Source organism: Oncorhynchus mykiss, chromosome 26 (genome assembly GCF_013265735.2).
Source record: "Oncorhynchus mykiss isolate Arlee chromosome 26, USDA_OmykA_1.1, whole genome shotgun sequence".
Taxonomy (NCBI): Eukaryota; Metazoa; Chordata; class Actinopteri; order Salmoniformes; family Salmonidae; genus Oncorhynchus; species Oncorhynchus mykiss.
This window is the reverse complement of record NC_048590.1, coordinates 46,319,388-46,333,483: the sequence shown is the minus strand read 5'-3', so window position 1 is coordinate 46,333,483 and position 14,096 is coordinate 46,319,388. Positions and strand designations below refer to the sequence as shown.

Below are 14,096 nucleotides of genomic sequence, written 5' to 3'. Positions count from 1 at the left end.
TTCTAACCCCTGACCCAACCAGGGTTAACTGCGCAGTGTGTTAGGTCACAGGGGTTAAACTGGGTACTTAGGCCACCAGTCAGGGTAGCTGACACCATTGTGTGTGTCTGTCACTGTCAATGTTCGTCCTTCCGCGTGTTTGAGTGTGTTTGAGTGTGTGTGTACAAACAAGTGTGTGCGTATGTGTGTATAAATATGAGAGTGAAAATGTGGAATACATGTCCCCTTAGTAATGTGGGGACTGTATGCTTCTCTCTCTCTCTCTCTCTCTCTCTCCATGTGTGTGTGTGTGTGTGTGTGTGTGTGTGTGTGTGTGTGTGTGTGTGTGTGTGTGTGTGTGTGTGTGTGTGTGTACGGTACCTAGCCAGTCGTTGAACTTCTTGACCTCAGAGGGCAGGCCCAGCTCAGTGAAGTCTCCCGTGTGGAGCAGCACATCACCATAGGGCATCTGAATCCCATCTGTACGGGAGTGGGTGTCCGAAACACACACAAACCGCGTGTGTCCTGCTGGCTTAGGAGTGTCATACGGGGTAGGGTCCACCCTGAGAGAGAGAGAGAGAGAGAGAGAGAGAGAGAGAGAGAGAGACAGAGAGAGAGAGACAGAGAGAGAGAGAGAGAGAGAGAGAGGGGAAAGGAGAGAGAGAGAGAGAGAGAGAGAGAGAGAGAGAGAGAGAGAGAGAGAGAAAGGGGAAAGGAGAGAGAGAGAGAGGAAAGTGAGGGAAAGAAAGAAAATATAGAGAATAAAGCTGTAGTGAGTGACTCATGCTGTTCTACAGTAGCTGTCATCAGAGACACTTCCTGTCCTACAGTAGCTGTAGTGAGAGACTCATCTTGTCCTACAGTAGCTGTATTCAGAGACACATCCTGTTCTACAGTAGCTGTATTCAGAGACACATCCTGTTCTACAGTAGCTGTATTCAGAGACTCATCCTGTCCTACAGTAGCTGTATTCAGAGACTCATCCTGTCCTACAGTAGCTGTATTCAGAGACTCATCCTGTTCTACAGTAGCTGTATTCAGAGACACATCCTGTTCTACAGTAGCTGTATTCAGAGACTCATCCTGTTCTACAGTAGCTGTATTCAGAGACTCATCCTGTTCTACAGTAGTTGTATTCAGAGACACATCCTGTTCTACAGTAGCTGTATTCAGAGACTCATCCTGTCCTACAGTAGCTGTATTCAGAGACACATCCTGTTCTACAGTAGCTGTATTCAGAGACTCATCCTGTTCTACAGTAGCTGTATTCAGAGACTCATCCTGTTCTACAGTAGCTGTATTCAGAGACTCATCTTGTCCTACAGTAGCTGTATTCAGAGACTCATCCTGTTCTACAGTAGCTGTATTCAGAGACTCATCCTGTTCTACAGTAGTTGTATTCAGAGACTCATCCTGTTCTACAGTAGCTGTATTCAGAGACACATCCTGTTCTACAGTAGTTGTATTCAGAGACTCATCCTGTCCTACAGTAGCTGTAGTGAGAGACTCATCCTGTTCTACAGTAGTTGTAGTCAGAGACACATCCTGTTCTACAGTAGCTGTATTCAGAGACACATCCTGTTCTACAGTAGCTGTATTCAGAGACTCATCCTGTTCTACAGTAGCTGTATTCAGAGACTCATCCTGTTCTACAGTAGCTGTATTCAGAGACTCATCCTGTTCTACAGTAGCTGTATTCAGAGACTCATCCTGTTCTACAGTAGCTGTATTCAGAGACACATCCTGTTCTACAGTAGTTGTATTCAGAGACTCATCCTGTCCTACAGTAGCTGTAGTGAGAGACTCATCCTGTTCTACAGTAGTTGTAGTCAGAGACACATCCTGTCCTACAGTAGCTGTAGTGAGAGACTCATCCTGTCCTACAGTAGCTGTAGTCAGAGACACATCCTGTTCTACAGTAGCTGTATTCAGAGACTCATCCTGTTCTACAGTAGTTGTATTCAGAGACTCATCCTGTCCTACAGTAGCTGTAGTGAGAGACTCATCCTGTCATACAGTAGCTGTATTCAGAGACTCATCCTGTTCTACAGTAGCTGTATTCAGAGACTCATCCTGTTCTACAGTAGTTGTATTCAGAGACTCATCCTGTCCTACAGTAGCTGTAGTCAGAGACTCATCCTGTCCTACAGTAGCTGTATTCAGAGACACATCCTGTCATACAGTAGCTGACACCAGGTCAGTATAAATGGTGTAATGAGGGAGCTAGCTGCAGAACCCTGTAAATTAGAGCATTAGGCTGGAGATCAAAAACTGCTTTCATTCAGGTCCAACTTTAAACACTGTTATCCTCCCAAGTCCACTGCAGGTCAAGGGCTAGGGTTAGGGTTCTACTGCAAGAGACCAGACACATACTGAAAGCAGGACTAACATGGCCAGCCCCTCTGTTCTTTTAACATGAGAAAATTAGAGACTTGTGAAAAAAATGTAAGAAAATAAATGATTCTGTGTCTAAATTTTCACAAACTCCCCGACAGAGTAGCTTTTAGCTTTTAGTGGCTTGCCTTTGTGTGAGGCATAAAATAAAATTGTCATAGATGTCATCTGTAGTTAAAGATGACATCAATTGGAGCTGCTAAATCACGTTATTTCAACATAATTTATGTGATGGGAAAATGATTCACATTTATTTCAGAAAAAGGTAAAAGGATTTTATTTTCTTTGACAATAGTCAAGAAAAAAAACCTTCCAGAAAAAAGTCTGATTCTTTTTGGTGGCAAATTGGGGGAAGGGTGTTAAATTAAAAACTGTATTTTTCTGTCCATTTGTGAAAAGAAAAATCACTTAGACCCTGGTCTCGACTGGGCATCCTTTTATTTATGTCAGCTAAAAAAGGAAGAAAAAGGATGGAGAGTGTTTGAAAGGAGGGAGAGAAAATCTTGTCAGTAATTGAAGTCAGCAATGTGCAATCCCCCACACTCTGCCAATAGGCCATTATTTCATTAGGAGATGAGATGTCACTCTACAGACAACATCAGCCCCATAATCAACACATATGTCTCCCTCCAACCTGACACATGAACACACACACACACACACACACGCACTCACGCACACACACACACTTGCATGTACGCACACACACACAAAATAAAATGTGCACGCACAGAATATATAATGCAAGTCCGCACAGTCGACACCCATTCACACACACACACACACACACACACACACACACACACACACACACACACACACACACACACATCATTAACAGAGATGGGAGAGAAAGACATTGCGAAACAAAGAAAAACCTCTTCAAAATTCAGTCTGAAAAGGACCATTATTAAATTGCTTAACTAATAAGTCTCCCAAATGCTCTGCAGTTCAGATCACCAGATATGGGTTCATCTTATAAGGTAAAGATGATGTTCTCCCTCCTTTTCAGCAGAACCTTTCATCCATGCAGTGATTTGGGTCGAGGGCCTGTTTGCCTACAGCATGTGAGGCCAGGCAGGCCTCTACCATTTCTTATGCAGGAAGGTCCCCATTCTAGCTCTGTTATCCACTGCCTAGAAAAGCATCTGGCCTTTATAAACCTGTTGGTGCAGCCTAACATGCTGCCTCTGTAGTCTTTATAAACCTGTTGGTGCAGCCTAACATGCTGCCTCTGTAGTCTTTATAAACCTGTTGGTGCAGCCTAACATGCTGCCTCTGTAGTCTTTATAAACCTGTTGGTGCAGCCTAACATGCTGCCTCTGTAGGCTTTATAAACCTGTTGGTGCAGCCTAACATGCTGTCTCAGTAGCCTTTATAAACATGTTGGTGCAGCCTAAAGGCTGTCTCAGTAGTCTTTATAAACCTGTTGGTGCAGCCTAACATGCTGCCTCAGTAGTCTTTATAAACATGTTGGTGCAGCCTAAAGGCTGTCTCAGTAGTCTTTATAAACCTGTTGGTGCAGCCTAACATGCTGTCTCTGTAGACTTTATAAACATGTTGGTGCAGCCTAACATGCTGTCTCAGTAGCCTTTATAAACATGTTGGTGGAGCCTAACATGCTGTCTTAGTAGTCTTTATAAACATGTTGGTGCAGCCTAACATGTTGTCTCAGTAGCCTTTATAAACCTGTTGGTGCAGCCTAACATGCTGTCTCAGTAGCCTTTATAAACATGTTGGTGCAGCCTAACATGCTGCCTCAGTAGTCTTTATAAACATGTTGGTGCAGCCTAACATGCTGTCTCAGTAGTCTTTATAAACATGTTGGTGCAGCCTAACATGCTGTCTCAGTAGTCTTAATAAACATGTTGGTGCAGCCTAACATGCTGTTTCAGTAGCCTTTATAATCATGTTGGTGCAGCCTAACATGCTGTCTCAGTAGTCTTTATAAACATGTTGGTGCAGCCTAACATGCTGCCTCAGTAGTCTTTATAAACATGTTGGTGCAGCCTAACATGCTGCCTCAGTAGTCTTTATAAACATGTTGGTGCAGCCTAACATGCTGTCTCAGTAGTCTTAATAAACATGTTGGTGCAGCCTAACATGCTGTTTCAGTAGCCTTTATAAACATGTTGATGCAGCCTAACATGCTGCCTCAGTAGTCTTTATAAACATGTTGGTGCAGCCTAACATGCTGCCTCAGTAGTTTTATAAACATGTTGGTGCAGCCTAACATGCTGCCTCAGTAGCCTTTATAAACATGTTGGTGCAGCCTAACATGCTGTTTCAGTTGCCTTTATAAACATGTTGGTGCAGCCTAACATGCTGTCTCAGTAGCCTTTATAAACATGTTGGTGCAGCCTAACAGGCTGTCTCAGTAGCCTTTATAAACATGTTGGTGCAGCCTAACATGCTGCCTCAGTAGCCTTTATAAACATGTTGGTGCAGCCTAACATGCTGTCTCAGTAGCCTAATGTCAGGTTGACTGTAGGTCCAGACCTATTTATCTCCCTGGTGTTGAGAGGTTGACTGTAGGTCCAGACCTATTTATCTCCCTGGTGTTGAGAGGTTGACTGTTGGTCCAGACCTATTTATCTCCCTGGTGTTGAGAGGTTGACTGTAGGTCCAGACCTATTTATCTCCTGGTGTTGAGAGGTTGACTGTAGGTCCAGACTTATTTATCTCCCTGGTGTTGAGAGGTTGACTGTAGGTCCAGACCTATTTATCTCCCTGGTGTTGAGAGGTTGACTGTAGGTCCAGACCTATTTATCTCCCTGGTGTTGAGAGGTTGACTGTAGGTCCAGACCTATCTATCTCCCTGGTGTTGAGAGGTTGACTGTAGGTCCAGACCTATTTATCTCCCTGGTGTTGAGAGGTTGACTGTAGGTCCAGACCTATTTATCTCCCTGGTGTTGAGAGGCTGACTGTAGGTCCAGACCTATTTATCTCCCTGGTGTTGAGAGGTTGACTGTAGGTCCAGACCTATTTATCTCCCTGGTGTTGAGAGGTTGACTGTAGGTCCAGACCTATTTATCTCCCTGGTGTTGAGAGGTTGACTGTAGGTCCAGACCTATTTATCTCCCTGGTGTTGAGAGGTTGACTGTTGGTCCAGACCTATTTATCTCCCTGGTGTTGAGAGGTTGACTGTAGGTCCAGACCTATTTATCTCCCTGGTGTTGAGAGGTTGACTGTAGGTCCAGACCTATTTATATCCCTGGTGTTGAGAGGTTGACTGTAGGTCCAGACCTATTTATATCCCTGGTGTTGAGAGGTTGACTGTAGGTCCAGACCTATTTATCTCCCTGGTGTTGAGAGGTTGACTGTAGGTCCAGACCTATCTATCTCTCTGTGACCAGCTGTTCAACTCAAACTTAAATGAAAACGTATTTTTTTTTATTTGCTATCGGGTGCAGTAAATAAGTCCCTGTTTGCTGTGTGTGTGTAAAGCATGGCGCACGCGCACACGGACACACACACACACACACACACACACACACACACACACACACACGGTAGTGTAGCTGATTAGATTTGGTCCACTGTGGCCAAGACATCCTGGAGCTTTAGAGGATTCGACAGTTCTAGTTATGGAAGAGGCATTGGTGCAGAACCCTGTGGCCAACACACACACACACACACACACACACACACACACACACACACACACTCACACATATATTTACACTGCTAACAGGACTCTAGTACGACCATGAGATGTTATGCTTGCCAACCATATCTCTATGCCTTCAGATCCATTCAACTTACAGTATATGCTAACATAAAGAATCCCCCCCGCTCATACTAATACACACACTCCCACATGAGGGTACACTGGCACGTACCAAAATAAAGAGAGGAGAAAAGTGATCTCTTCTCCTTTGAGATTTAATCCACCCACAGACTGAAAAACAAATACCTGCAGCCCCTATCAATTAGAGCAGACCTCAGAACCTACACTATAACACTATACTAGTTTAACAGGGGAGATGTTAGCATGCACAGTTAGCATGCAGCATGTCATTAATATACATACCCAGTATGTAGGCCTAGCCTCAGAACCAACACTATAACACTATACTAGTTTAACAGGGGAGATGTTAGCATGCACAGTTAGCATGCAGCATGTCATTAATATACATACCCAGTATGTAGGCCTAGCCTCAGAACCAACACTATAACACTATACTAGTTTAACAGGGGAGATGTTAGCATGCACAGTTAGCATGCAGCATGTCATTAATATACATGCTAATATTAATGTTAATATACATACTCAGTATGTGGACCTAGCCAGTTAGCATGCAGCATGTCATTAATATACATACCCAGTATGTAGGCCTAGCCTCAGAACCTACACTATAACACTATACTAGTTTAACAGGGGAGATGTTAGCATGCACAGTTAGCAAGCAGCATGTCATTAATATACATGCTAATATTAATGTTAAGATTAATATTCAGATTGTAGGCCTAGCCAGTTAGCATGCAGCATGTCATTAATATACATACTCAGATTGTAGGCCTAGCCAGTTAGCATGCAGCATGTCATTAATATACATACTCAGATTGTAGGCCTAGCCAGTTAGCATGCAGCATGTCATTAATATACATACTCAGATTGTAGGCCTAGCCAGTTAGCATGCAGCGTGTCATTAATATACATGCCCAGATTGTAGGCCTAGCCAGTTAGCATGCAGCATGTCATTAATATACATACCCAGTATGTAGGCCTAGCCAGTTAGCATGCAGCATGTCATTAATATACATACTCAGATTGTAGGCCTAGCCAGTTAGCATGCAGCGTGTCATTAATATACATACTCAGATTGTAGGCCTAGCCAGTTAGCATGCAGCATGTCATTAATATACATACCCAGTATGTAGGCCTAGCCAGTTAGCATGCAGCGTGTCATTAATATACATGCCCAGATTGTAGGCCTAGCCAGTTAGCATGCAGCATGTCATTAATATACATACTCAGTATGTGGACCTAGCCAGTTAACAATAAGTATGTCAAAAATATACATGGGAGGCAAAACAAAAGCACTGTCAGTGTTTTTAATCCCAAACACAGTTGTCCTTATTTGCTGATTGATCTCCTTTGAACTGAGATAATGCTCAGAACTGGGAAGAGGATTCCTACTGTAGATCAGTGGTTCCCAAATGTTTTCACTCGGGCCCCCCTTCCATCAAAACGCCTAGCTAAAAAACATTAGCTGACATGGGCTGGTTGATCTTCTGTCAAGTTATAAACAGCTCTCTACGGTCTGCAATTGAGCATTCTACTAATATAACTTTTAAGAGGAAATATGTTTTGGGGGAGGGGGGTGCACCCCACTGTTTGGGATCCACTGCTGTAGATAACTGCATTGAAACAGCCGGATTATGTCAAACCACTGACAGCTTTGGGAAACTCATCAAACCACAGAGGTAAAGTAGCCCACTGACAGGTATGGGGAACTCATCAAACCACAGAGGTAAAGTAGCCCACTGACAGGTATGGGGAACTCATCAAACCACAGAGGTAAAGTAGCCCACTGACAGGTATGGGGAACTCATCAAACTAATGAGGTAAAGTAGCCCACTAAAATAAAATGAGAAAGAGGCACAGAGAAGGAGGATGAGCGATAAAGACAGGGGATGAGTAGAAGGATAATACTATTGTAGAGCAGAGCACAGTCTGAAATCTACAATTAAACAGTCCACTAGCCGTTTAGTCACTAGACTATTACTCACTACTATCCGGCCTCGGTCCAGTACCCTGCCCTGAACCTTATTCACTGTTACTAGCCAGCTACTACCCGGTACTTTACCGTGCACCTTAGAGACTTCTGCCCTATGTACAGTTGGAGTCGGAAGCCAAATACATTTAAACTTACCACCCTGCAAACCACTGCTGACTTGCTTCTGAAGCTAAGCAGTGTTGGTCCTGGTCAGTTCCTGGATGGGAGACCAGATGCTGCTGGAAGTGGAGGGGCAGTAGGAGGCACTCTTTCCTCTGGTCTAAAAAAATATCCCAATGCCCCAGGAGAGTGATTGGGGACACCGCCCTGTGTAGGGTGCCGTCTTTCGGATGGGACGTTAAATGGGTGTCCTGACTCTCTGAGGTCATTAAAGATCCCATGGCACTTATCGTAAGAATAGGGGTGTTAACCCCGGTGTGTTTTAGGTCAGTTAGGATCATCACTTTATTTTAAGAATGTGAAATGTCAGAATAATAGTTGAGAGAATGATTTATTTCAGCTTTTATTTCATCACATTCTCAGTTGGTCAGATGTTTACATACACTCAATTAGTATTTGGTACCATTGCCTTTAAATTGTTTAACTTGGGTCAAACGTTTCGGGTAGCCTTCCACAAGCTTCCCACAATAAGTTGGAGAAATGTTGGCCCATTCCTCCTGACAGAGCTGGTGTAACTGAGTCGGGTTTGTAGGCCTCCTTGCTTGCACATGCTTCGGATGGTGTTCTTCGGCTTGCAAGCCTCCCCCTTTTTCCTCCAAACATAACGATGGTCATTATGGCCAAACAGTTCTATTTGTTTCATCAGACCAGAGGACATTTCTCCAAAAAGTATGATCTTTGTTCCCATGTGCAGTTGCAAACCGTAGTCTGGCTTTTTTTATGACGGTTTTGGAGCAGTGGCTTCTTCCTTGCTGAGCAGCCTTTCAAGTTATGTTGATATAGGACTCGTTTTACTGTGGATATAGATACTTTTGTAACCTGTTTCCTCCAGCGTCTTCACAAGGTCCTTTGCTGTTGTTCTGGGATTGATTTGCACTTTTCGCACCAAAGTACGTTCATCTCCAGGAGAGGGTATGACGACTGCGTGGTCCCATGGTGTTTATACTTGGATACTATTGTTTGTATAGATGAACGTGGTACCTTCAGGCGTTTGTAAATTACTCCCATGGATCAACCAGACTTGTGGAGGTCTAACAGGTCTCCGCTGATTTCTTTTGATTTTCCCCTGATGTCAAGCAAAGAGGCACTGAGTTTGAAGGTTGACCTTGAAATACATCCACAGGTACACCTCCAATTGACTCAAATGATGTCAATTAGCCTATCAGAAGCTTCTACAGCTATGACATAATTTTCTGTAATTTTCCAAGCTGTTTAAAAGGCACAGTCAACTTAGTGTATGTAAACTTCTGACCCACTGGAATTGTGATACAGTGAATTATAAGTGAAATAATCTGTCTGCAAACAATTGTTGAAAAAAGTACTTGTGTCATGCACAAAGTAGATGTCCTAACCAACTTACAAACCAACTACAGTTTGTTAACAAGACATTTGTGGAGTGGTTGAAAACCGAGTTTTATCTAAGTGTATGTAAACTTCCGACTTCAACTGTACATAGAGTCATTAAACACTTGAATAATGTTTACATTCTGTTTTACCCACTTTATATGCATGTACTTTATTCTAGTCATGGCTCATCCTATATAACTACTGCTGTACACATTTATTCTGTTCATATACTGGCCATGCTGTCTATACACACCATTATGTATATATTCTTTTATATTCCGGTCTCTGACATTGCTTGTTCTGATATTTCTTCATTTCTTTCTTTGTACTTTTTGTATTATGTGTGTATTGTTTTGTATTGCTAGGTATTACTGCACTGTTGGAGCTAGAAGCACAAGCATTTCTCTGCCCCTGCGATAACATCTGCAAATCTGTGTACGCGACCAATAAACGTTGATTTCATTTTGTGTTCGATTTGTATCACTGTAGCGGTAATACTCAGTACTGTAGAAGTGACTTAATTACACACAGAGACATAAAAATACTGTGTGTGTGTGTGTGTGTGTGTGTGTGTGTGTGTGTGTGTGTGTGTGTGTGTGTGTGTGTGTGTGTGTGTGTGTGATTTAAAAAAGATCTTACACCATTAAAACTGAAACTAGATATCTGTCTAACCCAAACTAGAACACCTCTTATTAAAAGGCTTCTATAACACACTAACATATTGGCTTATTGGTTCAAGTGGAACTGATAGCATTTTAGCTACATGAAACCTTATTAAAATGTTCATATACACCCCCAGGAAGAATAAGAATAAATTTTCTGACAAGCAAGCACTTAGTTAATTTTCACGTTTTCATAAATTACGTATACTAAGGCATTTGTGAAAATTCTATACCCATATAGAGCGGGAAAGCAGCCGTGTGTTTGGACAATTAATAGACACTGCAGTAAATAAAACCTAGGACCATGTACCATGCAGGCCAGTGTGCCTTAGCCAATCAGAGGTACAGCAGGCCTATATGCAAACAAGCCATTTGCCACAAGGGCCTGCCATCATTCACTTTGAACTGGACTGTGTGTTTACAGGCAGTAGGGCCTGCCATCATTCACTTTGAACTGGACTGTGTGTTTACAGGCAGTAGGGCATGCCATAATTCACTTTGAACTGGACTGTGTGTTTACAGTAGAGGTTGATTAATTAGTGCTGATTTCAAGTTTTCATAACAATCGGTAAACTGCATTTTTGGACACCGATCATGGCCGATTACATTGCACTCCATGAGGAGACTGCATGGCAGGCTGACTACCTGTTAAGCGAGTGCAGCAAGGAGCCACGGTAAGGTGCTAGCTAGCATTAAACGTATCTTATGAAAAACAATCAATCTTAACATAATCACTTATTAACTACACATAGTTGATGATATAAATAGTTTATCTAGCTTGTCCTGCGTTGCATACAATTGATGCGGTGCCTGTTCATTTATCATTGAATCATAGCCTACTTCGCCAAACCGGGGATGATTTAAGAAAAGCACATTTGCGAAAAAAGCACAATCGTTGCACGAATGTGTCACGGTTGTTTGTATAGACGGACCAAGACGCAGCACATGTTGTTTTCCACATTATATTTAATAGTGAAACTTCAGCAAAACAAACAATAAACAAACAAACGAAACAACAAACCGTGATAACAGAGGTGCTACATACACTACTCAAAACAATATCCCATAACCCACTGGTGGGAAAAATGCAACTTAAGTATGATCTCCAATTAGAGACAACGATAACCAGCTGCCTCTAATTGGAAATCATACAAATCACCAACATAGAAAATCAAACCTAGAACCCCACATAGAAAGTATAAACTAGAACAAAACCCCTAGTCACGCCCTGACCTACTCTACCATAGAAAATACAGGTTTTCTATAGTCAGGACGTGACAGAATGTACCTAACCATAAACATCAATGCCGGAACGGAACGGTTCCGTATTTCACTGAAAGAATAAACGTCTTGTTTTCAAAATGATAGTATCCGGATTTGACCATATTATTGACCTAAGGCTCGTATTTCTGTGTGTTATTATATTATAATTAAGTCTATGATTTAATATTTGATAGAGCAGTCTGACTGAGCGGTGGTAGGCAGCAGCAGGCTCGTAAGCATTCCGTCAAACAGCACTTTCGTGCGTTTGCCAGCAGCTCATCGCTGTGCTTCAAGCATTGAGCTGTTTATGACTTCAAGCCTATCAACTCCCGAGCTAGTTAGCGGGGTGCGCGCTAATAGCGTTTCAATTGGTGACGTCACTCGCTCTGAGACCTTGAAGTAGTTGTTCCCCTTGGTAGGAGCGAGGAGAGGGACGGAAGCTATACTGTTACACTGGCAATACTAAAGTGCCTATAAGAACATCCAATAGTCAAAGGTATATGAAATACAAATGGTATAGAGAGAAATAGTCCTATAATTCCTATAATAACCTCAACCTAAAACTTCTTACCTGGGAATATTGAAGACTCATGTTAAAAGGAAACACCAGCTTTCTCATGTTCTGAGAAAGGAACTTAAACATTAGCTTTTTTACATGGCACATATTGCACTTGTACTTTCTTCTCCATTGCATTATTTAAACCAAATTGAACATGTTTGATTATTTATTTGAGGCAACATTTATTTGATTGATTTATTATATTAAGTTAAACTAAAAGTGTTCATTCAGTATTGTTGTAATTGTCATTGTTACAAATATACATTTTAAAAACCGTCCGATTAATTGGTATCGGCTTTTTTTGGTCCTCCAATAATTGGTATCGGCGTTTAAAAATCATAATCGGTCGACCTCTAGTTTACAGGCAGCTGCAACAGCGCGACTTTAGATCATTAGAATGCATTCGTCAAAAGCCACAAAAGACACTTGGATGGATTTCTGTAAATACCACGGGAGTCCTCTTACATCTGGGAACTGTACAGTCCTATTGATCCAACAACCATAAAAAGGTAGGCTATCTTCCCCAAAATGCACATCAACAACAAGCTCAACTACTAATGCTAGCCAGAGCAAGATGCTCTAAAATTGAAGGAAGGAACATTAGATAAACCCTCTCAAACTTTTTCAGCGAGTTGGCCGTGAAAATTGCACTGATAAAAAATGGGAAATAGCCTACTCGTCCTTCTGTAGTTTGCCTGCCAATGCATGCGTTGTCCCAACTAAGCACCCAAGCTAGCTTGCTAGCTAGCTTCTCCAGACACAAATGAGAGAACACCTCACGCTGACCCTGTTACTCACCGTAGCAGAGCTGGCTAGGCTGTTTACATGTTATCTAGAGCATTTGTGATGAACTGTTACCTTTCTTGACTACGTTTACTGACACTGGTCATATTCAGCGGGTGTTTCACGTTTCTAAATTCATCAGTTATTCTGCTCTCTGGCACACTCAGATAAGAGTTCTCTTAAATCGGAGACATACTAACTGTATAACATTGGGTCAGCATAACTAGCTAGCTAACCAATCTCTAGTTGTGTAGCCACTGAAAAACGATACTAGGGGAAAACATCAGTGATTCACCCACTCTTCCAATGACATGACGTCCTCCTAGAAGCTAGCTAGCTATTAGGCTACATAGATAGATAGCATATTAGCCATGTTATGACTGACTTATGATCATTACTTGTTTGATTTTATTGACATTCAAAGCCTTAGTTACAAACTGAAACAATGTATCCCGAATGGAGGCAGCAAACAATGTACCAGGCTGTGATTTACAACCTGATAGCAATATGTTTGGACAACCAAGAAATGTATTGGTGAATTAAATTAATCCTGTATTGAACTGCATCCATCTATTCTGCCCACAATGTCTTAGTATGTCATGGAATGTTATAAAGCTGGTTTTGAAGCATAAACTGATATTAAGATTGTCTGTTTGTTTCATATCTGTAAAGTAGTTAAAACGCTGTCAGTTCCACTTTAAGCCAAAGCACACAGAGAGTGAAACACTGAATCCCCCTTGCTACTAAAAACAGTGGAAAAGCTTTGGATAGAAAGCAGAGCCCATTATTTGAGAGAGAGAGAGAGAGAGAGAGAGAGAGAGAGAGAGAGAGAGAGAGAGAGAGAGAGAGAGGGAGGGGGGATAATGCATGAAAGGGAGAGAGGAAAGGAAAGGAAAGGGAAGAGAAGAGAGGGGGAAGAGATCTCTGATGTTCGTAGGAGGATATTTCGTTTGACAGAGCACACTTGGCTCGGTGGCCAAAAACACACAAGTAAAGTGGGTCAAAGTTCACTGCTCGCTCGCTCTTCCGGACCTGACACCTAACTCAGAGCAGATAAGAAGGTCAGGGACTTTGCCGTTTTGGAGATGCCACAGTTCCCTCTGATTGATTATAATATACACACTTTCTTGATAAATGTCCAAGAAGTAATACATTGTAGGTATAAAGCGTGTATTTCTCAGTCTATGCTTAGTGTAATGTATGCCT

General features: G+C 42.1%; 1 protein-coding gene across 3 annotated transcripts in view; it reads right to left on the bottom strand.

Annotated features, from left to right (window-relative positions):
* LOC110525033 (metallophosphoesterase MPPED2) overlaps positions 1–14,096 on the bottom strand; it is a 135,689-nt gene that overhangs the window by 103,168 nt on the left and 18,425 nt on the right. For all 3 annotated transcript variants that reach the window (XM_036963485.1, XM_036963486.1, XM_036963487.1), the window contains exon 3: positions 361–542. In XM_036963485.1, coding sequence (XP_036819380.1) covers positions 361–542 — 182 coding nt within the window. The remainder of the gene's footprint in view (positions 1–360; positions 543–14,096) is intronic.